The sequence below is a fragment of the Hemibagrus wyckioides genome, linkage group LG03 (genome assembly GCF_019097595.1).
Source record: "Hemibagrus wyckioides isolate EC202008001 linkage group LG03, SWU_Hwy_1.0, whole genome shotgun sequence".
NCBI classification, from domain to species: Eukaryota; Metazoa; Chordata; class Actinopteri; order Siluriformes; family Bagridae; genus Hemibagrus; species Hemibagrus wyckioides.
In genome coordinates this window covers 22,525,583-22,552,980 of record NC_080712.1, presented here as the reverse complement: position 1 = coordinate 22,552,980, position 27,398 = coordinate 22,525,583, and the positions used below count along the sequence as shown (strand labels likewise).

Below are 27,398 nucleotides of genomic sequence, written 5' to 3'. Positions count from 1 at the left end.
ACTGGGCCTCTGTGCTATAGGCAGCTGGGTGGTTGGATAATCTGTTCATCACTAATTCCTCTTATTCTGTGAGTCTTGGCTTTTTTTGGCCATGTGGCTGTGTTTTGGTTCCTTGATTGGTTTAGTTGTTTATGCTCAACTGCATATTTGCTCCTCAAACCTTGTCAACTATCACCATGCCTTGTTTTCAGTCTGGTGTTAATGGTTACCGGTGTGTTCATCATTGATATGGATGATCCCTGTTTAATTCTAACTGTGCTTTGTCTCCTGCTATGGGCATTATTACACACTCCAGCACGAGTCTCTACCTGCTGCCAGTCTTGACCTTGTGTTTTGACCTTAACCTGCTTCGTGTTTACTGATTTAGCCTTGTCTAGTTTATACCTTTTTGTTGATCACCATTTGCTGACTATTATTACACCATGACTATCTCAAAAAACCTTCACTTGCGTCTATCAGTCTGCTTCCCGAAACACTTAGTGAGGTTTTCAGATTGCTCCATCCCTGCTCTGAAAATAAATAATGTATAGATGTTCAAAGTAGAGGAAAGGCAATTTCTTTATTTTTATGCCAGTTTTTGTGTTTGTAGTCTGTTGGGGGAAATTGTGTGTCAGCGGTTAACAATGACTGACCTGTTCAAGGATTTCTGTCTTTGTATGTACACAAAGGCTTGGAGAATTCATTTTAACACCGCAGGTACCTCCAAGCGAGACACAGATTTGTTTAGAAAAAGCAGAATGTACAACCAGTGTATCATGATCGATGTTATCTTACTAAAGAATGCAATTAAAATTGACCTACTAATCTACCGAAGCAGTATCACTTTATTGCACCACATGTTTCCTGCACAAATCTGTTATAAAAGCACAAGCAATCTCTGAGCTCCTCAAATCGAGATGATCCACTACAGCGAAATAAGCTGAGGTGACAAATTTGGAGCTGATGCAGAAATACCGCACGGCTGTGAGAACAGCGCAGCACATTTATCGACCTGCCAGGACTCCTACATGTACAGCAGCACCGCTTCTGCATCCATTAAAACATTGTATTTTTAATAAAAATTCAATAACATACTCTACTGCAGCATATGAATAAGAATTGCACTGTTATAAACCATGTGCTCTGTAATCTTGCTATAATCTGACCTCTAAAGGACCAATGCATCCTTTATAAGGGTGATCATTTGGCACAGTGCCAATGTATGCACTCCTGTGTATTTATTGTCCTGTGTTTGTCTCACACTGTTTATGTAGTCTTGTGTATCGTACTACTGTACTGAACATGTTGCCCCAAGGTCATGTAGCAACAACAATTCTTTCCAACGTATACAATCTAGTAATTAACGACTTTTTCTCTTTAATGACAACACACACTGGTGCTGATATGGACTCATGCTGACAAGCTTGAATAAAACCTTATGACGTTTAGCACATCATTTTACAGTCCCTACTGAATAACATGATTTTGCAATCATAGAATTGAACACAAATGAAGCAAGCTTGCAATTCTTTCCTCAGATTTTTGTGGAACATCATCACAACACGCATTCAGCCAAAAGCCCTCGTTTCATTCACGTGGAACATATTACATACGTGTCTTCACTTAAAAGAAGAATCCCGTGCTTAAATAAATAATAAATATATATAAATAATAAATATATATATAATAATTAATCAAAATAAAGCATTTTTGACCTCAACAATATCCCCCCCTCCCCAAAAGAATCATGGAGAGACTGCTTAAATCCATCGTCATGTCATCTGATCACATGCTTCAGTAAAGACAGATTAGACTCGAGGAAAATCTGAGCTTTTGTACAAAGCATTTTGTGTTGAATTTTCAATATCAAACATTCAACATAATGAACGTTTACTTACTTACTGTGTTTTAAATATTTCAAATAAAAAAATCTTCAGTGTGGTCTCTGATTTTTGGAGCTTTCTCTAATTCATAGTAGTTACTGAAGAGTATACATTTAGATGGACGAAAAAAACCCCCTGTAATAATAAGCTGTCCCATTTTACAGCAGGAAATGCACATGTCATCGCTCTAAAGAGGAAGTGATGCTGCTCCATAATAATGACTTATACAGGGTCTAAGTGGTCAGAGAGGACACGTGCTGCTTTATAAAAAGCTGAGTGGTAAACTGGGCACTGTCAGTGAAATCGGAAAAAACAAAAAAACAAAAAACTGCTCTGGATGCAGGCTTGCTTTTTAAAAAACAGTGTTATTACAATCGAACTGTTATACAGCAGTAAACACTATCGACATGAGACCATGTGTGTCATGAGACTCCCTTTAAAGCTTTTCATTGATTCGGTTTAGTGTTAAATAAGCAGCGGTATATATGCTGTTTATATACAAAGTGTGGTGGAATAATCCACTGGAAATCCACCAGAGAAAACATTCAGCATAACAGCTGTAACACCCAGACCAGATGGGACGGGACAGAACTTGGACGCACCCATGGCCTATTATTTTTGCATCATTCAGGCCATGTCACTGTTTAACAGCTGGTTTTTTCTCAGCCTGAAGGTTTAACCTGACAAAACACTATCTTATCAGATAACCATGTAAGAGGTAATTCAATAAAGTTAAGATTAAATTTGATCCTGAAATGGGCACATGGAGCAAATAAGACAGCCCATTGTTTAACAGCACTTTGTGTTGTATTGTATTGTATAATAAGATCACAAATGTCTTTGAAATAGATACACAATAGAATTATATAGGTTTTTTTTGTGTCTTTCTACCCATATACAAGTATACAGAGGAACAAAGTTCTCCGAGGCCTCGGTGTGTTACAGTACATTACAGGTCACAGAGAGCAGCGCACACAATCTACTTATAAATACCATCAACATAGGATACCCAGATTGTGTAATATGTTTAGTGGATTTAATCTATAAAGATAATGTGATTATCTGTATGAGCTTATCTGATCTGAACACCTTGTGTTAAATGCAGTCAGAGGTGCAGGTAGGAATTACGCATCGGCCTCATGCATCACCTGATTCGCCTTAGCAGAACCTGTCACAACACTGAAGCATGCAAAAGATTTTCATAATTCGACACTTATATACTATATGACCCCCTTATGGATCCTGTGAATGTGGTGTTAAGTATTCAGTATGGCATTTAATACTTGTAAAGCTTCATTGTAACTTGACTTTGAAGACATAGGCTGTGTTTAATAATGCTCTTAACAGGACACACACACACACGCACAGCTGTCTGACTCCCACCGCTCTCACTCTCACCACTGTCTTTAAAGCAACAAACCACTTCGAAAATTATTCAGATACTTTTCACTTTACTTGTCAGATGTGTAAAAAAATCATCTTCAAAACCTACATATGATTGGAATTTGTTTCTCATTCATGATTAAATACGATTACGAAGCTCATCCACGACGATTTAATGTCCAATAAACCTTCTGTATTTTTATTTATTTGTCTTGACAGTCACACTGGGTATCTGTTTTAACATCCGTATTAATTAGACCGACTAAAAATAAGCAAGATAAAACCCATATCGACAAATTTGTCTTACATCGTCTCACATTTGCCTGAGGTACAGTTATACTTATACAGCACTAATCACTGTAATCACTGTATTCAGATATTACCTATTTTTATATTTTATCCATTTATTCTCCTACAACAGTTTTCCACCATAGTTTCCCTATATGCCATATATGTTCTATTTTATTTTATTATATCTTTTTGTCATTTATTTCTATTTGTATCTTATTTTTATTCCTTTATATTAGTTATATAATATTAGTTATATTATATTATTCCTTTATATTATTATATTATTCATTATGTTAATTCGCTCTATTTCACTGCATGTTGTACTATGTATGATTGTGTATGTAACGAATAAAATTAATTTAAAAAATAAAGCGAAATATTATGTCAAAAAATCACAAAGACATCTCTCAAAACAAGATAAGTGATCATACAATCATTAGGCTTGATGTTTAAAAGAGAATATAAATTGACATTATATCATCTTCTGGCACTGGAAAAACATGCAGGTGTTAGATCAACCAAAAGATTTTTTTTTTCACTCATAAAACCTCTGTAAATAGACCTCACATTTATGTCTACACACATTTCAAATGATTTAAAGAGCACAAGCAAGAAGATCCATGAGATCTATACCACAATGCTGGCCTTAAATCTGACTGGCCTAAAGATTTGCAGTAACATTCGTCCATTCAGACACTCCTCATAGTCTAAGCTGGTGAAGGAATGACTGGTATAACATATGTAATAAAGGGTTCTAGTTTGGCTCACCAACATTTCATTGTATGCAAGTATAAAGACAATAAAGGTCTTATGGATGTTAAGTGGTTAAAAAGTATGACATGTTCATTGCTGTGGTTTAAGAAGAATAAAACACTCCAGGATGTTGTCATTGAAAAATAATCATCTTGGCATGGAAACATAATCACACCACCATATCTGACTAATTTCCCAGAACAGCACCCCATTGGTCTCATGCAATATCTCATGGAATTCCCCGTTATCAAAATGCAACATCCAGTCTTGTGGAAGTGAAACAATATCGAGAAGGAGAAAAAAATGTCATGGTCTGTCTGCAGAGAGCACATAGGTGACTGTAACTAACACGTAATAACGCTTCATGGCACGTGAATGGAGCGATCATGAGCAGTGTACATGTGTACACTGAATCAAAACAAAGAGATGCGAGAGTCCACAACATGCTCAGGCATTTCTGTAAAGCCATCAAATATAAAGCTAGAAATAAAGCAGCACTGAAGAATAAAGGACAGTGTAAGTGTACCAGAAGCTGGGCTAGATGAGGTATGCCTTAATGTCACACAGCCTGCTAACGCTTATCATGAAGGTCCTTCTCCAACACAGATAACGGAGCATCCACTCATCTGACCAGGCGGACGTTAGGCCTGTGTGTAGAGCGCTGTAAATAATCGCGTGCATTTCTAAACCAATAATAATCATCAACAACATCGTCAATGCAACAAATCCCAGATATAATGATTCATGATGTTAAAAAGATATTTATGCTTTACAACAACAACAACAACAAAAAAAAAAAACAGTAGGCTAGTTAGGCTAGATGTGTGATCTCACGCACGCGCGCGCGCGCGCACACACGCGTTGGGATGCTACTTGCAGTAGACGCCGGCGGAAACGTGTTTTTACGACCATCAGTTCTGTCAAGAAACACAATTTCAGCTTCGCCAGATTATAAAATCGCTCTATGGAAAAGATCATATAACGGCTCTGGATCAGTCATAGCATAAACAGGAGGAAGAAAAAATGTAGATGCCAACAATAAGCTAGGCTCGCTTTCTGAAAATATCTCCCAGTTTCTAATGCATCGCTGAATAGCATTCCAAACAGATAGATTTCTAGATACTTTGATCATATTAGTTATAACTTACCCCTTTTCTATCTGCACAGGCGATTATTGTTATTTCTTCTTTTTTGCAAAGCTCCCGTGTAGCAACCGAACGGTTTTTCAGTGCCCTGCCCAATGCGTGGCTCCTGCGTCTCTGGTTGCTCAGGAATAACGTTATTCCTAACAAACAGCGGCGACACACGGCGGCGGGCCGAGAGAGGGAGAGGAGGCGGACATCATCCACAGCGCCAGCGTCCGCACTGCCAGCGCAACCAGGGGGCGGGGCTTAGCAACTCCAGGAAGCGCGCAAACGCTAAACAAATTATTATTAATTACTAACAATACACTGGATATTTCATACATGTTACAATGTGTAATATTCATTTAGTTGCATAAAATCATTTTTAGTTTACGTTGATATCCCTCTGTTTCATTTTCCGCCATGTTGTAGTTTTTACTTTCTCCGCCGCCGTTTAGTAAACACGGCGGACGCAGTTCACTGAGGACTACAAATCCCAGTTACCTCCACGGCGTTTACGGAAGTGAGCCCCTCTGTGCGACCGTTACCGGTGTTGTGCTCTTTATCAACATATCGACTGTATCAGAAGACTGGAAACGGCTACGGGGGAAGAAACCGGCTGCGATCTGTAAATAAATACTAAAATGAAACCTTCACTGGACTCCGACGAAGAAGAAGAGATAGGGGCATATCAGAAGAAATTAAGAGGTGATGAATGAGCTGTTAGCTTCAGTAGCTAGAAACACTGCAGCATCTCTGCGTTAGTGTTTTAAATACTAAAGAACTATATACTGTTTGCAGAGTTTGTCTTGATTGCAGTGTAACAGCACGAGCTTTAGAGAAATCAGCTCAAAGACTAGGCCAGTATCCAGCTAGTTCATTTCTCAGGCAGATTCAGACTAGTTTGTTAGCAAGCTCCTGTTCCACTGAGAATATTGAAATGTGCATGTGTATTAATCAGTAGTAGTGGGTCATATGGCGAAACATTAAAAGACATTCACTTTTACAAATGATATGAAACGGCTGCTAATCACCAGGCAGTTACTTCTCCATGAGAATCACTCAATAGTTATTAAAGCAAGAAAATACAGGTACATACTTTCAAAAAACTGTATCATGGGGTTATTACATAACAACATATATCATATTGTCCAGCATTAATAACTGGAACTAAAGACAAATACAAAGCTATGTCGTTGTTAAAACTTATGAGAAACGAAGAAGGTATATTTTTTTCAATCCTGGTCCAACAAGCTGGAAAATCTATGTGAACGAGGTGTTAATTTGAGTGTATACAGCTTCCCCATAGGGCAAATTTTATTCTGAATTTTATTCTGATTAGAGAGAGCCAACCGCAGCATACAGCAGCTCAGTAACATGCTGGTGAATCAGAGCAATGATGCTGAAGCCATGGAGCAGTCGAGCGGTCAGCACAGTCCACCAGGGAGCTCGAGACAGCAAACACAGCAGAGCGAAGCAGGTACAAATCTGCACGATTTACACTTTTGTGTATTTAGACCTCATATAAAAAGGAAGGAGATTGTGCTTATCATTTGTGTTTTTATGTTTCAGTCAGTCAGCTCCGTTCATTGCTTCAGAAACAACCTAAAGAAGTCAGCTCTCCTTCTCCTTCCAAAAGGAAACCTGTTCCAAAGGTAAGGAGTTTAAGTGTATGGTATGGGTCACTGATCAGAAGGTCGGGGTTCAAGCCTCCAAACTGCCAAGCTATCAACGTTGGGCCCTCAAGCAAGGCCCTTAACCCCACCTGCTCCAGGGGCCCTGTACCATAGCTTGTGCTCTGACCCCAGCTTAATAATAAGATGGGACATGCTTTTGGGGGCAGTGGTAGCTCAAGTGGTTAAGGCTCTGGGTCATTGACCAGAAGATCGGGGTTCAAGCCCCAGCTCAGCAAAGTTGCCACCGTTGGGTCCTTGAGCAAGGCTGCCCCCAACTCACCCTGTTTCAGGGGTGCTGCATCATGGCTGACCCTGCACTCTGACCCCAATCGATATGCAAAGAAAGAATTTTACTGTGCTGTAATGTATATGTGACAAATAGAAAACTTAACTTAATCTATTATACCTCACTTTGATTGATTTAACTTTTAGATGTCTTACAGTTAGCAGAAATATTCTGTACAGTTAGTCATAAAGTAATAATAATAACATTTGCATTATCACCCAAAATGTCCGGTATCAAATAATTGTGTTTTGTGAATTCTAGGGATTAGACAAGTTGCTGATGCAATTGGCACAAGTCATATTATCGATGTGTTATTGCTTTTCACCAGCGTTAAACGATTTCTACAGACATATTGCAAGTGTATCTAGAGTATATGATTCATTTCATATCATTAATTTCCTTAATAGAGAGCCAAACCATAACAATTACTACTAGTATTTTTTTTGCGCAATGTACCAGAAATCACATAAGATACAATTATGTATGTACAAGTATGTATTGTTTACTTGTGTGTTTCTTGCATTCCAGTGCATTATTTGATTTATCGAATAATTAGCAGCCTGAAGGAGGTGGAAATGATTACTGATCATCACGATCATGATGGTGTGATGTAACACCAATCAGCTGGTCATCACCCATGTGCAATTAGAAAAAAATGTCCATAGTCTTTAAACTCACTGCATCTCTGAGTGAGAGAGATACAGTTTGTTTCTTGGGATGCTAGAGATATATGCGTATATTATCGGTACGAGGCTGATGTAGCACAGTAAAACATGATCTGATCGACAGAAGGAGCTTAATCTGCTGCAAGGGCGTCTCCAGACCCTATTTTACTGCAGCACGAGCCCCAGTAAAATTTTCCTTATCGTTTATCATCAGATGAGGAAGATTAAAGTAGGTAGGTCTATTTTCCAAGTCACTGAAAGTTACCATTTACACCATTTGAATGACTTAAAACATGAAGGCTGATGGTAACGGAAGAGAACATATCCTGCGCATCATCTTTAGTCATATGCCTCGGCCTCTCGCTGTGCTTATCCTCCCTTCACTTTCACTCCGGAAACCTCAAGTCGCAGTCAGACAATAATCTATAATACAACACTGTAGCTGAGGACTGAGGAGAGGTAACTACCAGGCTAATGCTTATCTCTGTGTTAATGAACTGAAGTCATCCCATTTTCCAGATCTAATATTAGCTGGTTATGACTGCCTATTTCTTCTTATTCTAGCACAGATGATTCATTCATCATCAATGATATCTTTTTTTAAAATTTACCACAGTAAAAACTAGTGGCCAGTTTTGCACATACTTACATTAATGTTTGTTACATGATTTGATATATATAAATAAATAAATAAATAAATAGAAATAAAAATCAAATAAAAATAATAAAATAAAAATAGTCACTAGAAGTGAATACTTTGGTGCCTTTTTTTGCCCCAAAATATTATTTTAAAAGTTTGCTTTTGTAAAGTTCTTGAAATGCATGTATCCCAGTAGTGATCAAACTTCACAAACATCCCTGGTCTGGTGTCTGCAAGTACACACATGTTTAAAAGCCTTAATTTATGGCTCAAATCTTTATCTTACATAATCATTTCAAAGAGCTTCTTTAGTCATTAATACACACTGACCTCTACTGTCTGGCAGAAACAGGAAGATGACGGAAGTTTACCTCCAGTCCAGGATCTGGTTCCCATCATCCACAACCAGTCAGAGTATATCCAACACCTTGAAGCTGAGGTCAAGTTCTGCAAGGTCAGTCCACGTAACCAGTATTGGATCATGGATATATATATATCAAGAGCTACTGTTAGTGCTCACATCAAACATCAGAATGTGAATAAAAGTGTGATCTCTGTGATTTTATTCGTGGCATGGTTGCTGGTGTAAGATGAGTTGGTTTGAAGATTTCAGAAACTGCTGATCTTTTGGGATTTTCACACACACCAGTCTCTGAGAATGCTGCAAAACACTGAGTGACAGTTCTGTAAATAGAAATGTCTTGTTGATGAGAGAGGGCAGAGGAACACAGCCAGATTGTTTCACACTTCCAGGAAGGATCCAGTAACTCTAAAATCACTAAAATCACTCTTTACAATGGCAGTGAGCAGAAAAGCATCTCTTCAGTATACTCTAGAGATTGGTGTGTTTGTCTGTGTGTGTGTGTGTGTGTGTGAAAATCCCAGGAGGTCAGCAGCAGTAACCATGCAACAGTTAAAGTCACAGACATCATTTTCTCTTTCTTCATGCAGATGTTTGATGTGAACATTCACTCAAGCTCTTGACCAGCATCTGGATGTTTTTATGCATTGAGATGCTGCCTGTCTGCTTAGCTAACAGCATGAATGTACAGGTGTTCCTAATAAAGTGGACAGTGTGTGTATTATTTACAACATGGTTTGTTTTTTTTTTCTTTTCTCTAAAGGAAGAACTGCTTGCGATGAAGCAGCGAGTCAGGGTAGTGGTGGTAGAGAATGAAAAGCTGCATGAGGAGCTCAGGGCAAAGATGCTAGAAGACACTCTGAAAGAATACACTCTCCTGGATGGCACGGTATTTCACTTTTGGAAATTGTTTTGGATTCCTGACCAGGATGAAAGAGTTACTGAAAATGAATGACTAAATGTGAATGCTAAATAATGGAGTATGCAGGTACAGTAAAAGCATATGCAGATCTTTTCTTTTACTCCATGTGATCATTTTCAGGTACATGCTGAAACGTCAGTAGATAAAATTACAACACCAGCAGCAAAACCAAGACAGGATTTCATTCAAAAAACAGATGACAAGAAGTGGGAAAAAGAGCTGGTATGTGGCTGATGCTTAAATAATCAGCATTTTATTGAAAAAAATCACACATTTTATCATTTTATCAACTGAATGTTATTCACCAATCAGGCATAACATTATGATCACTTACAGGTGAAGTGAATAACACTGATGATCTCCTCATCATGGCACCTGTTAGTGGGTGGGATATATTAGGCAGCAAGTGAACATTTTGTCCTCAAAGTTGATGTTAGAAGCATCTCCAAAAGTGCAGCTCTTGTGGGGTGTTCCCGGTCTGCAGTGGTCAGTATCTATCAGAAGTGGTCCAAGGAAGGAACAGTGGTGAACCGGCGACAGGGTCATAGGCGGCTAAGACTCATTGATGCACGTGGGGAGTGAAGGCTGGCCCGTGTGATCAGATCCAACAGACGAGCTACTGTTGCTCAAATTGCTGAAGAAGTTAATGCTGGTTCTGATAGAAAGGTGTCAGAATACACAGTGCATAACAGGTCAGGGCTGTTTTGTCAGCAAACAGTATTAAGCAGGTGGTCATAATGTTATGTATGATCAGTGTATTTCAAAGTTATAGCGATATCAAACCTACCATGTGTTTAGGTAACTCAGAACAAACAAATGGTTTATACTGTCGTATGTGTTAATGTTTGTTTAACACTCACAATCTTACTGTTTCAGGAGCAGTTAAAATGTTTGTACCAAGCACAGTCTGAAACACTGGAAGCTCAGGTCGTTTCACTGAAGTAAGTGCTTCACTGATTTTAAATCACATCAACCTCAAACTCCAATCTGTATGATTCCTCATTCACTTTTAAGCGACTCTGACTTGTGTGTTTAGGAAGGAATTGATGAGCGCTCAGACAGAATGCGAGGACCTGAAAGAGCGTCTGAGACACAAGGAAGCGATGGCCAGTGTATCGGGGACTGGTCAGCGTGTCGGAGGTCTGTGTCTGAAATGCGCCCAGCATGAGGCTGTACTGGCGGAAACACACTCCAACATTCACATCCAGGCCATCGAGCGACTCACCAAGTGAGTGAGATATCATGCTGTCGTTGTATATATCGACCTTCATCAGATTTGTCTGGATTAAAAACTTACACAGATCCAGAGTGTATTTCAAAATGCTCTTAAAATAAATTTTCAAAGTTGAAATTAATTATTTGTTAGAAAGCCTTTCAAAAAAGAATAAGAAAAAAGCTGCTAGCCTAAGGATTCCAAACCCTTTAGACTATTACCAGCTTTGCACATTATCACTGATTTTCACCCATTCTTCCTGGTAGATCTAGGTTCATCGGGTTGGTTGTAATTTTCACACATTGCCACAGATTCTCAATGGGATTCAGATCTGGGCTTGGCCAGTATGGAACATTCACCTTTTTGTTTTTACCCACTCCTGCCTCTCTTTGGTGTTCTTTGTAATGCAGAATGGTGAAGTTTCCCCCAAGTGTTAGCAGGTTCCCTTGTAATATCTTTCTGCATGTTGCTCCATCCATTCCCTCTTTAAGTTTATGGTTTCCCAATCTGAGTCTGATGCTACCATCACCATATTTCACTGTGGGGATGGTGTTAGAGTTGTTAGGATTGCATTGCTGATAGCTCTTTCAAACTACAGCATCTTGATCTTTTCATACCAAAAACCGCATTTTCACTGGGTCACTGTCTTGAACAACGGTTTCTTCCTAGCTACCCTCTCATACAGTCCTCAATTATACAGAACTCTTGAAATGGTTGTCTTGCACACCTTTGCTCCACGCTGAACCACTGTAGTCTGAGTAATTTGGTCCGACTGTGGCCTCTCTCACAAGCCTCTATCTAGCTTGGGTGGTGTGATGCAGCTTCCACTTCCTCACTATTGATCCAGCATTGCTTAGATGGGATGTCCAGCCTCTTAGATATTAATTCCCACCTGATTTCTAATGTGTGAAATTCTGTTATCTTATCTTTGACTTCCTTATAATGCTCCTTATGTTTTGTTCACAGAAGTCATCAAAAAATGTTTTAAATTTTTGTCATTTATAAGACAATGTCATTTGGAGCTGGGGGCTTGAATACTTCTTCAGTTTCTGCTTTTCTTTAAAGAATCTCTGGTTGAGACTGACTTGAAAGAACATGAGAATTGCTATAAAAATACTGACATGAAGAATTTGTGATTTATACGATACAATTCAGTTCAATTCAATTTTATTTGTATAGCGCTTTTAACAAAGAGCATTGTCTCAAAGCAGCTTTACATGAGAAACGACATAAGAAAACAACAAACATATAAACAGACAAACAGTCCTAGATGTTATCCCAAGTGAGCAAGCCTGAGGTGACTGTAGCAAGGAAAAACTCCCTTAGATGGTAAGAGGAAGAAACCTTGAGAGGAACCAGACTCAAAAGAGAACCCATCCTCATTTGGGTGACAATTGTGTGATACAGTGGAACCCCTGCATATGAAAGCCCTACCTTACGAAATTTCACTGGCTAAGTTGCATGTATGCCCAGGAGCCGTTCAAAACTTGTTTGCATCAGTGGAAAGCCAAGCAAAGCCAATCGAAGCGAGTTCACGAATTTTATGAATTTTTTTTTCAGCCAATGAAAGCTGGTTCGAAAGAGTCAACCCACGATACCAACATTGCCTCTGGCATGTGTTGAAAATTTAGGTTATTTTTTAGATTGGTGGCATGGGTGGTCTGTTCTATTTTTAGCCCAAGCTTGGTGGCACGACTTCCTGTGAGTACCCTTGACCCTTGAAAATTGGTAATATTAGTAATAGGTTGGATAGCTGGAACGCATTATCTGCATTTACATTATTTCCCATGGACAAATTCGTACCTCAATACAAATTTTCACCTCCAGAACGAATTAAATTCCTATGTCCGAGCTTCCACTGTATTATTCAGACAATTCTGATCTCTTCCAGGGGCATTAAATACTTTTGCACACCACTGCGTATCAGTACAAGTTTTGTTAACTATACACATGTCCAGTAGATTTAATGATTGCCAATAAAAGTTAATAGAAAGTCCATTAACAGCAGTATGTTTGGTAGATTATCTATTGATTGTTTTTGGTTCTTTGTCATCAATGATTTAAGCTCATAGCAAGGTTAAAGGGAGAGCTGCTATTGATTTTCTTTATGCAGTAGATCAGTTAATCTATTGATTATGCGCCACAATGGATCAACTAGTCTCTAAAAGGACATTATAAATACAGCATTCAACCTAGGAGACTTTTCTGATTAGTGAACAAACAGATTGAGGTCATTGCTTTTTAATGAGAACGACCTGCTGACCCAGATGTTAGTTTTTGAAAGTACTTGAAAATCCTCAGGGATTTAAAAACCTTTTTTGTTGTGTGTGTGTGTGTGTTTGCTGTAGAGAGCGAGACGAGCTGATGACGGCGCTGTGCTCTCTGAGGGCCAGTCAGAGTGAGGCACAGCAAAGGGAGTGGGCTGCCTATCATCAAGTCAAACAGGCTGTGGAAATGGCAGAGGAGGCGAACCTGGAGAAGACCAAGGTGAGAACACACACCTTCACTTTTGCATCTGCGTCAGCAAATCAGTGGCTGTATAGGGGCGTCTGCATACAGTGCATCTGTTATGAAAAACCTGAAATTCTAAAATGCTGAAATATAAATGGGTTTCCATAAAACTGATGTATTTTTTTATCTGGCAGCAATATACTTCGACTCCTCAGTTTTGAGGGAATATAAATATATTTTATAAAACTACATGGAAATGTTGCTTTCTGACCTTTCTTTGGCTGGCTGCCTTCGAAGAGCCAGTTTAATAGACACAGAGCTAAAAACAGACAGTGCACCGAAAGATGTCTAAAATCTTGCTAGCTAAACATGCTTTTCTCACAAGATGTTGGGTAGCTACGTGCCATAGCAACACGGACAAATGAGTAATCAGTTTTTAATCAGACATCAGAGCGATGGAACATTTCCCATTGTAAATGGATAATTCTTTGTGTTTAACATTTAGAGTTGTATAGTTTGTGTATAGGGCTTAGTGGTTAGCACTGTTGCCTTGCAGCAAGAAGGTCCTGGGTTCGAATCCCGGGTTCGAACAGCCTTTCTGTGTGGAGTTTGCATGTTCTCTCAGTGCTTGCGTGGGTTTACTCCAGGTACTCTGGTTTCCTCCCACAGTCTAAAAACATGTACATTAGGTTGACTGGTAATTCTAAAGGAGTGAGTGTGAGTGTGTGGTTGTCTGTCTATATGTGGCCCTGTGATGGACTGGCGATCTGTCCAGGGTGTACCCCTGTGTGCTGGGATAGGCTCCAGCAGATCCCCGTGACCCTAATTAGGAATAAAGCCAGTATAGATGATGGATGGATGGATGGATGGATGGATGGATAGTTTGTGTATAATTAAAGTTGTATAATTATTGTAGATTAAATTAAATTTTTAAGTAGCAGTTGCTTTAAGTGTTTTAGCGTCTCAGTGAAGTCAGAATTAAATCTTTAAATGCTCTTTTTTTTTACCTTTTGGAAATTTAAATTGTTAGATCTTACTATAGCTATACTATTTATACTTTTGTAGTCTTATGGACAAACATTTTCAGTTGTGTAAAGGCCAGAATTGGAATGAAATTTCAACATAAGGGTATGTGTTTAACAAAATCTGCAATGGTGCTCTTCAGAAATTTAGGCAATTAAGATAAAGGAATTTTTATCTTTAATTTATATCTTTGTATTTAGTATCTAACATCACACAACACCCAACAAAGTCCACTTTACTATAAGTAAAGTGTTTGCTGTTCTAAATGTGAAATACTGATAATACATTGAAATGTTTCTTTCTCCTTCTCTCTCCTGTGTGTTGTGGGTATTTCTGCAGGCGGTAGTACAGTGTGAGCACGTCCTCGCCGAGCTGGCTAGACAGAGGGAGAGACTGGAGAAGGAACTTGCTTTGGAGCAGGAGAAGATTGCACAGGCGAGGGATGCGGCCCGCTCCGAGAGCAAGAGAGAGAAAGAGGAACTCGCCCAGATGGTCAGTACTTTCAGCAGAACGGATTATTCTTGCGAATGCAGACATGCCAACCTTCATGCATTTTTTTTTAAACACAGAGATTCTGAATTGAATTTAAACTCCACAATACTCAGAGTCTTTTTTCCCCCTCCCAGATAAAAATGGTAGATGAGCCAATTGATATATGACTTCTGGAATGATTGACAGTTGCACAGGTGAACTCCCTAATGTGAATGAAGCACCTGGAAGCCACGCCCCCTTTTTGGTCCAAATGTACCAAAAAAGCCCATTAAATAGGCCTACAATAAATTGTCATATTTTAATGCTTTGCAGCTAATTTTAATGGTAATTATAATTAGAAAGTGGTTGAAAGGCTGTTTGCTGTCCTGCACCAGTCAGTGCACACATCTCTAGTTAGACCACACATATTAATATTATTATTATTATTATTATTATTATGCATTATACCTCTTTGGGGTTGGTAGGTCTGGAAATATTTATGTGTGTATATAAATTACATTATCATATTATTATAATTAAAAATTTGGTGAATGGAGATTGCTTTCAAAATAATAGTAATATTTGCTGCCCTCTAGTGGCTAACAATATATTATATTGAATATCAAAATTCAAGCAATCAGATTGAAAGATTGTAGCCATTGTTTTTTCTGTTTGCTTATTTGTTTTGTAATGCTTTGATAATTATTGCTTATTTTATATACACTCACTGAGCACTTATTAGGAACACTATACTAATACTGGGTAGAGTTTCCTTTTGTTCTCAAAACATCCTCAGTTCTTAATGGCATGGATTCTGGTTCAAGTTGGTATGACTGCATCATGATGCAGTTGCTGTAGACGTTTCAGGTTAACTTTAATGCTGTTAATCTCCCATTCTACCACATCCCACGTGTGTTCTACTGGACACAGATCCACTGACTGGGAAGGCCACTGAAAAACACTGAACTCATTGTCATGTTCATGAAACCGGTTTTGACTTTTGCTTTGTGTCATGCAGTATCATGCTGGAAGTAGCTGTTAGAAGATGGGCAAATTGTGGCCATGAAGGGATTGTACTGTAACCTTTTAGTCAGCTCAAACATGTCTGGGCATTGTCCACTGACCTCTCTCATCAACAAGGCTTTTTTGTCTACAGAACTGTGATTTCTTTATCACACCATTCTGTGTAAACTTTAGAGAGTGTAGTGTGTGAAAATCTCAAGAGATCATACACAAACCTGTTTGTCTCCAACAATCATGCCATTGTCAAAGTCACTGAGATCACAGAGATTTTATCCCCCATTCTGATGGATGATGTGAATATTAACTGATGCTGCTGGCCTGTATCTGCATGATTTTGTGCATTGCACTGATGTAACACGATTGGCTGATCAGATAATTGCATGAATGAGTAGATGTATAGGTGTTTCTGATAAAGTGCTCACTGAGTATGTAATATATATCTATTGTTTGTCCTGATTTACAGCAGAAATGTAAGTTTCTACAGGTTTTACACAGCACTGCTGCTCAAAGCACTGTGTGTGTTCTGTGTGTTGCAGGTGACCTCCTTGACATGCAGAGTGGCCGAGCTAGAGGGCCTTTTGGATCGAGGAGTCAGAGAGAGGAACTCCCTCAACACTCAGCTAGAGGAGGCCTTTAAGAAGCTCACGGCTCAGGAGACTGACAACAGCAGGGTACAGAAAGCACACACAGGAAATTCAATAACATGCAGCTTTTTCTGCTTCACCACAAATGTTTTAATCAGTTTACCATGCTATACAAAACATAAGTCCTAATCACAAAAATAATCATAATCATAATAGTCATTTTTTAGCGTTATATAGATTGTATGGAAATGTATTGTAATGGAAAATAATGAGCACCAGATGGCAGTAGAGCCATGTAAATAACAGAATTTCACGTCTTCACCTCTTGTGTAGGATTGTGTAGAGCTGTAAAAGTGTCCGCTTACTCATTTGATATTTGGACTTGATGTGTAGAATTTAACCCTAGAGAACTGACAACTTTGACGGAATAAGAATGTTGCAGTTATGACAAGTGATCCTGGATGTAAGAGTTCTGTCATAAAGCTTATGGCACTTATGGCAGGTGTGTGGGGAGCTGCGCTACCAGTTAAGTCAGGCCCAGCTTAAGAGAGAAGAGGCTGAAAGGGAATTGAGGGACTTTCGCTCTAAACTGGGCCGGCAGCTCGAGTTAGCACAACAGGTAAGGCAGTCTGCTTGGGTTCAGGGTGGATATGAAATATAAATGGTACATTTCTGCATCTTGTGGTTTATAATTCAGATCATAAGCGTACTAAAATAAGCAGTACTTGTTGAAAAAATTAAGAAAACCGTAACAAGTATATGGATGCTTATCAATCCCACTCCCTCCCTTCTTTCTCTCTCTCTCTCTCGGGTTTCAGGAAGTGCAGAAGCTGGGTGCAGAGCTGAGTGGCAGCCAGCAGCGTTTGGAGGAGGCCCAGAGGGCAGAGGGCCGAGCTCGGACGGAGGCAGCCGGCCTGGCAGAGGGGCTGAACCGCGCCCAGCGCCAACTGCACCTCACCAGGTAACCCCCTTAATCCTATTACATGCCACAACACTGCGCCCGTCCGCACGCTGTGCTCAGCGCAGTGCCAGCGGCCCGGCTGGAAGGCACCCGCACTTTATTAAAACGCCACAGTACACCGTGTGCCAGGGGAACAGGCCCGGGGAGAGCGGGCACACGCTGACCCTCCGTATTACGTCACCACACAGTGCTGCGCTCTGTTTGTTGGTTTTAAAGGTAATTAGCAATGCTCAAGCTACTTCGAGTGTCATTTCTGAATTGGGCTTAGAGCTGATCCTCAAAATTCTGCGAGGAGCCTTAAGGATTTGAGCGCAATGTTCCAGCAACGGCTGTGTTTGCAAAGAGATTGTTTATTAGAGAAATACATTTCGCTGTTTACTCTGAAATGATCCCGATATTGTTACCCATTAGAAAATAAAGGCAGTATTACTCATGTTAAAGAAGTCTTATTTTACACCACCGCTTTTGCACCATAAATTCACAATGATTAGTGTAAGCAAAGCATCAATTTACACTTTCACTAATTTACATTAACATGGATACATTAACAGTGTGCCAGGCCCATGAGGGCATGTTCTATCACCAGACATTGTGAGTTGAGTTTGTTTTTTATTTTTAGTTAACATGTGGTGGGGCGGTAAGTGTTCCTGCAATCTTGCCAAAGTGTGTTGGAAATCTTTTCCTGAGGAACCTGAGTGTCACTTTGGCTTAGAGTGCAGGTCTAATTCCTCTATTGCAAGATATTTGAGAGTTCTCCTTGCTCTTGGCACTTGTGTGCCTCTCTTTTTGCAGAAAGGACAATCATGAGATCGAGAATGCAGCAAGTATGAGCGCACATTCAGCGCTCTCTTAAAGTCTATACATGAGGTGCTATTGCACAGATGTAGCATTTGGTATTGCACAGATGTAGCATTTGTGGAAAAAGTGTCTGTAGGTTTCATTCCTTCACCCTCCACCTTGATTTTAGTGTTGGCCAGCAGTGATGCAAGGCAGTGAGGCATCGTCAGTGGGTGTGGTTAAAATTCCAGGCCCTGTTTCTCAAGAGGTAGCATATGAGACAGCTGCACAGCTGCAGAGGAGGGACAGCATCTGTTCACCAGAGGAATGACCAAGTATTACGATGCGGCCGTATATTGTTTATGAGGTATTATGGGGAAACATGCTGTTCAGGAAACGTAGTAATTTGGACAATTTGTTTACATTTGGTGAAGTCGCTCTGTGCTTGGGAAACTACATGATTCATTTTACCTTTTATACTGCAGCATAAAAGTGTATTTTTCAGTTTAAAATAATTTGTAAAACGGTAATAATATTTAATAGAGTTCTCTTTATTTTGTATATGCAGCAAAAAGAACCTGTGTATGTACCCGCACATTTTATTTCATTTTATTTCATGTATAGATCCACAGTCTGTTCTCCGATTCTGGACTTTGTAACACTGATATCACAGAAGGCTGAAATACGCAAATGACTCCTTTAACACATTACTAAGTCTTTTATTGTTCCAGATGAGCACTGTGAAATGTGGAGGTTTTGATGAATCACACCATCACATAGAATAAAGTCAAGATAATTAAGTCCACGTTAAAGGCACACTAGTCTTTGCTTAATACATCCTAACCTTATTACACCAGTGTAATCCCTTCTGTAAATCTGTGTTTATACTGAATGCATAGCCTGGGATTTTCTATTTGCTATTTATTTTTATTAAGAAAAATTAGGGAGTATGCAAAATAATATGAATAATGATTTAAAATAAAATGCAACATGCATAATAATAATAATAATCTCATCTCGAGAATGTGGACTGTTTCAGTTCCTCTTTGCTTTCTTCTCTAAGGAGAACAGAAAGTTTTTATTCTGACTCGTTTGCAGGAATGAAGTTATCAAATGCCACAGTTGCACTGATGCTGCTACACTAAAACCACACAGAGTCCAGTCATCGGGACTTTCCATCTTTTTCCGTGCCGTTTTCATCTCCTACAAGCTCGCTCTGGAACATTACTGGTAGTGAGAGTTATGCTGAATTTTCTGCTCGGAAAACAGGAAACCAGAACTAAAAACCACGAATCGGTATAGCAGGCGAAGCACATCCCTGCAATATAATTCTAACAGTGTACACAAAGTGCAGCCTTTTTATTGTTTAATAGTAGGAACACACACCAGTTTTATATAATGTAGGATTTGTGTAATTATATAGACTTAGAAACAGTGTATGTTTACTCTTTTAAATGACTGAAATGTGGTTTGTTGGTATACCCAGCGCAGTGTTTGAATTATTTATCAGTGCTAAACTGAGGTTCGTTTGCCCAGTGGGTAGTCTGTGCAGGAACAGTAGTGAAGCAGACGAGACTGTCCTTTAAATGCTCTTTACTTGCTCTCACACCGGCGACAAAATGGCCTGTTGAAGATCACAGAGGTTAAGCCGCTGACCAGCCTGGCTGTTGGCAGCACAGAGGTTTTTAGCTTTTGTGTGTGTGTGTGTGTGTGTGTGTGGGTCTGTGTGTGTGGTGGATGTGCACTGCTGGAGCAGGTTCTCTGGACCTGCCACAGTGCACAGATGCATCAGACATCTGTCCATTCTTTTTGTCTTCCTTGGGGCTAAGACTTGTCTTCCGCAGCTCTCTCTTGCTTTATACCAACTCCACACAGACGGATCAGCTGTAGCTCCTGTGAGAGAGAGCGGGCACGTCGGGCACCCTGCTGGGTGGTCGTGTGAACGAGGCCTCTGAAGCTGCCCTTTGATTCTCCTCTTTTCTTGTTCTCATCTCAGCCCGAGTGATCACAGCTCGCTCCAAACGGACGCAAATGAAGCAGTTGTCTTTTGTTTGTTTTTTCCCCTCCCTCTGTCTCTCTCTCTTTCCTTTACTTGCTGCTTTTTTTTTGGGCCCTCTCCCGGGCTCCCCAGCCCCCCGGCGCATGTCGGGTAGACAGACAGGGCCGGCGGCTCCAGCATCGGATCATCAGCCAGCTGTGCGGTGTGCAGCCGAGGATCTGTCCTAATCCCCCCGCTCTGTTCTCCGCCTTCTGACGGCTTTGAGCCCAGACTTTATTCCATTTGTTTGTTTGTTTTTTGTTTGCTTATGCCTTTTTGTCCCCCCACCCACCCTTCACCACCACCATCACACCCCCTTATTACTTACACACCCCCAAACTCTCACAACATTCAGCAGACCCCACGGTGTGTAAAGAGGGAAAAAAACATGCAAGCTGAAGATCTGCATACACTTGCTGCGACTCTCACCTTCTGATTCACAACTTCATGCTCGCCTCTCAGGGTTTGCTGGAGTTTACATTTACATTCATGGCACTTGGAAGAAGCTGTTATCCAGAGCGACTCACAAAAGCTTCTGAAGTCTCCATCGGTGAATGCATCAATACTGGTTCACTAAGTCATGGACTCAGAATACCATCACTCTAAGTGTCGATGACAAATATCCTCATCTGTCGTTATGACCAAAGTTTTAAATTCTGAACTAGTGATCATTGCCTCACAGTTCCTACATATTAAACTACATAGCAAATATTTATCACCACTCTGAGAAACAGAGAAAGCAGAAAAAAATAGACACAAATGGTTCCGGCACTTTTCATTTTGCTGTCTGTGGCTTGAGCAGGCTCAAAGTGGCCATGTCATCCAGGGACATCAAGTACATCTTTATTAACTATGCCCAGCAGAGTTTATTCTTTTTCCCCAAATATCAAACTTTAGTCTGAACGTAACCACACTCGAACATGCTTTCCTCCTGCACTCCAGGTTTTCGATCAAGCCAAAGCTTTTGTGTTTGCTTTGGACCAGAATGCAGAGCTATGTTGTTGTTGTTTTTTTTTCTTTTTTCCGGTTGTTGTTTGTGCTAAAGCTTTGTAAAACATTTATTTTTAGTAAATCTCTCATTTCAAAGGCCTAATTGAAATTTCGCTTGCAGCGTGAGATGACACATGGCCTTAGAAGTGAATGTGTTTGTGGTTCATCACACTTCAGAAATAGACATGATGCATGAAAGTGTTTAAAGCATTTAGATTTAATTGGGTGTTTGGTGTGTAGTATGTGCAGAACTGTCGCACAGAGGTCTGGAGAGGGGGCAGTACACAACTTCTTGCGGCTTTTTGAGCAACTGTGTTTCAGCAACTCCCGTACTGATGATCATGAGGCCTCTTGCGCTTTGCTGACAGTGTCATTGACTTGTCCTCTGAAAAAGTTCTTGTTCTAAAGCCCATAAAGCATTGAAGACCCACTGCAGCGTTGGCGTTAAGCGTTTTCTCATCCCACCCCAGAATTCCATTAAACTTTACACGCCTCTCTGCCTTCCTTCAACCTCACACGAGTGTGTTTGTGTGTGTGTGTGTGTGTGTATGAGTGTGGGAGGGCAGAGCACAATCCCCCGAATAGGCGAGAATGGGAAAATGAATAAAAGAGCGAGCAGATGCAGCTCCATGCCAGAGGGAGGCTGCCACTGTGCGTGAAGTCTGCCGCTCCACCAAACTGCTGCAAGACCAAGTCGGTGGGAGGTGCGTGTACCATCCGACGGGCAACAAAAGAACGAAGCCTGTGCCCTTCGTCAAAAGTAGTAGGGAAAAAAGAAAGGAGGCTGCCGCCAGCCGTGAGAAGCCATGTTCGCGCTTTGGGGCGAGGGCGGGCGCGGGCACTGGCAGGTAGGAGGGCGGTGTGCGAGGTGCTGGGCGGCAGCCATCTTGTTGGGGGGAGCAGATGGCAGCAGGGCTGTGAGAGGAGGGGCTGCTTAGCAGAACTAATCAGACAGTAACGGATGGGGCAGCTGGGACCGCTGCCGGCCAGGCGGGAGAGCTCCATGATGTTGACAGTGGTGTGCCCATTGGCCTGGCATGAGACCTTGCCACGTCTTCACGCCTCGCCTACAGGGCTGCAGGCCCTCGCTCCTCCTTCTCATGTGGCACAGGGCCGGACCACAGCTTTTGTCTTCTGTCTTTCTCGACCTCTCAGAACGTGACATCACATGGCCTTTTGTTTGAATGAAGTTTGTCACAAAGTCTAGTATAGTTGAGTATAGGGATGTAACATATTCTGTGTATGAGCTGGACAGTCTAAAATAATATTTGCACTACATCCTGGTCATCCTTCAGTCAGCCAGGTTATTAAATCCTAATAAAAGGAAGGTCAGGGTCACATAATCATCTCATTAGTTAGAACTAATTTCCTGTTTGTTGTACAGCCATCATGTTTTCGAGGACATGATGCTGCCAGAGCCAGTTGTACAATTAACCTGGCTTGACTATAATGCTGATATCAACACAAGAAATCTAGACACTAGCTGCCAGGGCTGAGCAATATAACTGTTATCAATGCCATATGTAAATATGATGTACTTTTATATCATGGGTGTCCATAGTTAGACATAGACTGAACATTAACTCCTTAATCTACCAATCTATTTGTCAGCAGGTCCAGACATCCCTATCCATTGTGCTTAGTAACATGAACTAAATAATAATCATCTTTCTTTTCTTCTTTTATATAGAAGTTGGAACATCATTTTTTCCTTGATGCATACTTAACTTTTTGTGTATGTGGTTTTATGTGTACTGTGTTTGTATCGCTTTGTTAACACAACAAAAGTTCAGCAGTGGTTCATCATGATCTATTGTGATTTCAGTAGCTTTGTTGCTAAATTGGGGAAAGTATAGTCCTTCTGCTCCCTTATAATCCCATCATCCCTTATAAGCACAGATTCTCACTCAGTACATTATATTACATAATATTATGCTATATAAATATTTTATGGTTTACAGGAATACTGATTTCTCTAATTAGCTTGAAACATATTGACAGGTTTTGTGCTTCCATGCCTACAGATCCATCATGAATGAGGAAATCAGCATCATTCATGTTTTTCTTCTTGACCCCTGTTTCTGGAGTTTAATGTTTTTTGGGTTTAAATATCACTTGAACAAGATGATTGTTTAATTGGGCATTTTTTACTTAGTGAATCTGAACACCTTACTATGGGACTATTAGAAAGCTTGAAGGGTTGCTTGTTTCTGCAAAAATTAGGTCATGAAGCAAATAGGTTATTTACTGAAGGTATGCTAGACACTATACAACAAATATTATATGAAGTTAGGGGAAACAAGCTTGAAAAGTTGAGGGACAAAACTTTATATCTATCCTGAAAAATCACAGCTGCTTACACTTGTTCTGAGAGATTGTACAAACAGGGTTCGATGTCTCACTTTGTGATGCTGTCATGTATTACTGGTGACTTCCCCTCTTTATCTCCCATTCAACATGCTTCCGCCTGGCCTGCAAGACCAGATGCCATGCCAGAGGCTATGTCCCTCAATTGAGCAAGACCTCAACTCATTTGCCAGTCATTTACTCCATTATTTAACGCCCTAACCGAGTTCAAGGCGGTTACATGTGTGCCATTCATTTGCAGCTCTGTACTGGGAGCCTGTATAGACCCGGGAGAACATGGTCTCTGAACCTGATTTTCTTCACACAGTGCCAGAGCTTCCTTCATCTGTCTAGATCAGACTGCATCTCGTTATAGTAGCTGTAGGGCAAATATGTAGTCATAATCGCAAATTTGCTTGTGGTTTATAGTGTATTACTAATTGTTATTAATAAATGCTTGAGTGTTTATATTTGGTTTCACTTTGTTATGTACAAGGAGTAATACACGTTAGGCCTGCTGTTATGGGAAAATAATCAATGCTGAAGTGGTGTAATGTTCATTATTTTCTTAAAACAGGACATACCGAAGTGTTTTGTTCCTCTTATTCCACAGCAACTTAACAGAAACTCTCATTAAAACAGTTCAAAAGTATGATGTCATTCTTATTAAATTAAATAATTGTAATATTGTTATCAACTAAGTTATAACACTTACAATCACACGGTCATTGAAAATGTTATTGAAAATGAGTGAAACATTTAACTAATCAGAATGAATTCAACCAAATGTGGTATCAGTTTTTTTTTTTTTTGTTTTTTTTTTTAATTAATTAATTTTTTTTTTTATTGACCAATCCTATTATATACAATTATTTCTAAACCCAAACATAAGCATGCCTGATCAGTATTTGGTGTTGTATGTGAGTTTGTTTATTTAATTATTTATTGCAAATAGGTGTCACAAAAGTGGAGAAATACCTCACCCTCATACTTTTGTTAAGCATACAGCTTATTCACTCGAACAGTTAGACGTATACTATTGTTTAAATACAAAAAACGTCCTACAGAAATGTCCTACTGTAGAAACACATTTAACCGTATGATGTCTCTTTCAAGTGCTCTTGTACTGTTCAACAGTCCTAGTAATGACTTTGGGAGGAAGGAAAGCCATGGAGCAGTGTTGGAGTGCCATGGCCTAGCTCTCAGTCAGGCACGCTGGCAAAGGACAGAATGTTATGAGTCCCCGAGGCAAAGTGAAGGCAAATCTGTTGGGTGCAACTGTTCTCACTTGGGCCAGCTCTGCCCAGAGAAAGTGCCCTACTTACTGTTTCTGGAAGATGGGTTGATTTTTCTTCCTGCTCTTTGTGTCCATGACACTTTTTTTCTTGGTCACTGTAAGTTTTGCTTCAGTATCCTGTCTGTTTAATGTGTATGGGTGTTTCGGCGTATTGATAATTAACGCAGTCAGAATAGGAAGAGGTGTTTTATTTGCCTGTGAATTTTACTTACCTGTGGATATTCCCTCCATTGGAATGTTTACTGGCAGCACAGTGGTGCAGCAGAGACTGTAACATCACCTCCTCATAGCTCCAGGGTCCCGGGTTCCAAGTTACACACGTTTTCCCTGTGGATGCATTTGAATCCTCCATTGGGTTCTCCGGTTGTCCAAAAATATGCATGTAGGCAGATTGGCTACTATTAATTGCCCCTAGGTGTGAATGAGTGTGTGCATGGTGCCCTGTGATGGACTGGCATCACATCCGAGGTGAATTCTCCCCCCTTGCACCCAGTGTTACTGGGACAGGCTCTGATCCAACATGACCCTGATCTAGATAAAGACAAACGAGTGAATGGAAACGTTGCTATGAATTTATGGTTTTCACAACTGGTGCTTTCTTCTCTCTCTCTCTCTCTCTCTCTCTCTCTCTCTCTTGCACACACGTATACAGCAGTTTAAAATTTTCTCATCAACTAGCATGGTTCTACTTCTGCTCCTCTCCATCTGGCAGATAAAGTTCATCACAGAGCTCACGAAAGGAGAGCAGAGGAAGTGCTGGATGCCACCACCAGATCCACCCATCCAAACACTCTTTTAGGTTAAAAGCAAGTGTTTGTTGTGCTCTTCAGCGGCTGGGCTGCTTTTTTTTCCCGCTTGGTTTGATTTCTTACCACAAACACATGGGCTTTTGGAGGGCACATTTGGTTAGAGGTGGTACAGGTGGGGAGTCTGGCATGAGCACCCCGCAGGTCGGCCCCGAGCTCCGGCCATGTGTCCCCCTGCTTAGAGCACGGGCATCAACACCAACACTGGCACATGCCGTTTCATCCAGGGAAAGCACTCTGTCCTTAATTTTCTCACTCACTCACTCACTCTCTCTCGTGCATTCAGTCCTGTGCTTTGCTCTTCTGTATCAAAGGTTTTGGACACACACTATTTTTTTTTCCCAGATTTTTTATGCTTCTTACAAAGTTCTTTCTTGCCCGCTATTGCAACTTATTGCATTAGAACAAATATTATTGACACACTTATTTGAACACGTTACGCTCTGTAAAGTGCTATCTCCACCGATATGACTTTCTAAAAAGGACATATTGGTGAAAACAGGAAGTTAGTTACAGGAGGTTTACAGCTCCAGAATGTGTCTCCAGAAAGTGTCTGTGTCTGCCGGAGGGAGTGCAAGAGACAGAGAAGGGGTTGTTTGTAAATCGGTGGCAACTGCAATTCATTTTGCCGCTGACCTTGAGGGGGCTTTGCATTTCTTGAAGAAGAAAGCAGAAGCTGGTGGTAAACAAAGTTCACTTCTGACAGATGGATTGAATGACAGAGAGGTTGCGGGTGCCAGAATAGCCCTGGCAGCGGAGAAAATGTTCAATGCGGTCCAACAGGAGAGGAGGTGTGAACAGGTGCGGGGCTGCTGAAGGAAAGGGGACCAGATGGAGGAAGCCAGAGCCAGTTTAGTTAAAGGAAAAAGGGTGGGAGGGAGCAGCAAACAGGGGGGAGAGCATGCAGAGAGAGAGGATAGATGAAGGAGGGGGATGGAGAGATAGAGGGGGGTAGTAGGGACGATAGGAGCGGCATTAGGAGCAGTTAGGATGGAGAGTAAATAGTTGTGTGTGGGAAGCAGATGTGACTTGGGGTGGCAGGTTGGAATCTTTCATCTCTGTGGTTTTTCCGAGGGATGGTGTGTGTGTGTGTGTGTGTGTATGTGTGTGTCAGAGGAAAACAGGAGAGAAGTGTGATAACTGTGGTACAATAAAAGCAGCAAAACACCTGAGATTGTGTATGTGTGTGTGCATGTGTGTGTGTTGGTTTTTTTCACATATTACTTTACGCTCCATAAGACACATAGAGTTACTGTGACAACTCGGTGACTATAGAAAATACCAAACATTACACAAAAAAATAAAAAATCACGTACTTGGCACTGGGACGATGTGCTAAATTAGATATGAACTACGTATGAAATTAATTAACAGATTCCATTTATCAGTGCTTTGCGTTTGCCCATCTGTTCTATGGTAGACTAATTTAAGTCCATTTGCTATCACTAGTTAAAA

The 27,398-nt window shown here is 40.4% G+C and overlaps 2 protein-coding genes across 24 annotated transcripts in view; one reads left to right on the top strand and one right to left on the bottom strand.

The window, feature by feature from the left end:
* The window catches only part of cep170aa (centrosomal protein 170Aa), a 47,426-nt gene extending 41,797 nt beyond the window's left edge, over positions 1–5,629 (bottom strand). For 12 of the 22 annotated variants that reach the window (XM_058384482.1, XM_058384499.1, XM_058384527.1 and 9 more), the window contains exon 1: positions 5,438–5,628. The gene's annotated coding sequence lies outside the window, so the exon portion shown is untranslated. Of the gene's footprint in view, positions 1–5,437 lie in introns of all 22 variants that reach the window. The other 10 variants (XM_058384549.1, XM_058384562.1, XM_058384536.1 and 7 more) reach the window with 2 other exon arrangements.
* A 286-nt stretch (positions 5,630–5,915) lies between these two features.
* sdccag8 (SHH signaling and ciliogenesis regulator sdccag8) overlaps positions 5,916–27,398 on the top strand; it is a 55,191-nt gene continuing 33,708 nt past the window's right edge. Inside the window, exons 1-13 of one of the 2 annotated variants that reach the window (XM_058381316.1) lie at positions 5,916–6,121; positions 6,756–6,893; positions 6,986–7,068; positions 9,033–9,134; positions 9,805–9,930; positions 10,084–10,185; positions 10,840–10,904; positions 11,000–11,191; positions 13,525–13,663; positions 14,990–15,142; positions 16,681–16,815; positions 17,231–17,347; positions 17,547–17,689. In XM_058381316.1, the coding sequence (XP_058237299.1) occupies positions 6,058–6,121; positions 6,756–6,893; positions 6,986–7,068; positions 9,033–9,134; positions 9,805–9,930; positions 10,084–10,185; positions 10,840–10,904; positions 11,000–11,191; positions 13,525–13,663; positions 14,990–15,142; positions 16,681–16,815; positions 17,231–17,347; positions 17,547–17,689 (1,559 nt within the window). In that variant the 5' untranslated portion in view covers positions 5,916–6,057. Of the gene's footprint in view, positions 6,122–6,755; positions 6,894–6,985; positions 7,069–9,026; positions 9,135–9,804; positions 9,931–10,083; positions 10,186–10,839; positions 10,905–10,999; positions 11,192–13,524; positions 13,664–14,989; positions 15,143–16,680; positions 16,816–17,230; positions 17,348–17,546; positions 17,690–27,398 lie in introns of both variants that reach the window. The other variant, XM_058381308.1, reaches the window with a different exon arrangement.